Here is an 821-nt window from a genome sequence, read left to right on the forward strand (position 1 = left end):
TATATATATATATATATATATATATATATATATGTGTGTGTGTGTGTGTGTTTGTGTGTCTATGTTTGTCTCCACCCCCCCAACATCGCTTGACAACCGATGTTCATACTATATATATATATATATATATATATATATATATTAGTCTATTTATTTTAAATAGACTAATTTTATTTTAAATGTAACCCAATTTTTAATCAATAAATAATACAATTTCTTATAAACTCCATTTCATGTTACAGGGATTTGAGGGGTAACGAAATCACTATTATTGAAGAACATATGTTCAACAATCTGAACAGCTTGAATCACTTGTAAGTCGGATGAGTCTTGTTGATTTTATTCGATTGTGTTGGCCAAGGGCCCCAAATTCCCAAACATTACAGGTTTTCCCCCTCGTTCTCTTTTCTCCGCTTTGTCTCTATTGTGAACGACACTAATGTCTCCGTCTCAGCCACATTCAATCCTCTTCGTCCTCCACCTCTATTCTCTCATCTCCTAGTTTGCCGCTTTCCTCCCCTTCACACACACTACTACTACTCCTCATCCTTCTCCTCCTTCATTTCACTTTACTGTCCTTCTTTCATCACTTGTCCTCTTTCTACATATTTGTATTTTATTTCTTCTGCATCTTAATGATGATGATGATGATGATCGTCATCATCATCATCATCGCCACCATCAACTTGTGGACGGGGAAATGATTACGCCGGTTCCAGTGCTCAACTGGTATTTCTTTTATTGACCCGGAAAGGACGAAAGTGGACACCAGTAGAATTTGAACTCAGAACATAAAGTCAGAAGAAATGCCTCTAAGCACT

General features: G+C 36.3%; 1 protein-coding gene across 14 annotated transcripts in view; it reads left to right on the forward strand.

Moving 5' to 3' along the window:
- LOC106878584 (slit homolog 1 protein-like) overlaps positions 1-821 on the forward strand; it is a 35923-nt gene that overhangs the window by 13870 nt on the left and 21232 nt on the right. For 13 of the 14 annotated variants that reach the window (XM_014927831.2, XM_014927837.2, XM_014927832.2 and 10 more), the window contains one exon: positions 243-314. The exons of the other annotated variant lie outside the window; for it this stretch is intronic. In XM_014927831.2, the coding sequence (XP_014783317.1) occupies positions 243-314 (72 nt within the window). The remainder of the gene's footprint in view (positions 1-242; positions 315-821) is intronic. 14 annotated transcript variants of the gene reach the window in all.

Source organism: Octopus bimaculoides, chromosome 28, assembly GCF_001194135.2.
Source record: "Octopus bimaculoides isolate UCB-OBI-ISO-001 chromosome 28, ASM119413v2, whole genome shotgun sequence".
Taxonomy (NCBI): Eukaryota; Metazoa; Mollusca; class Cephalopoda; order Octopoda; family Octopodidae; genus Octopus; species Octopus bimaculoides.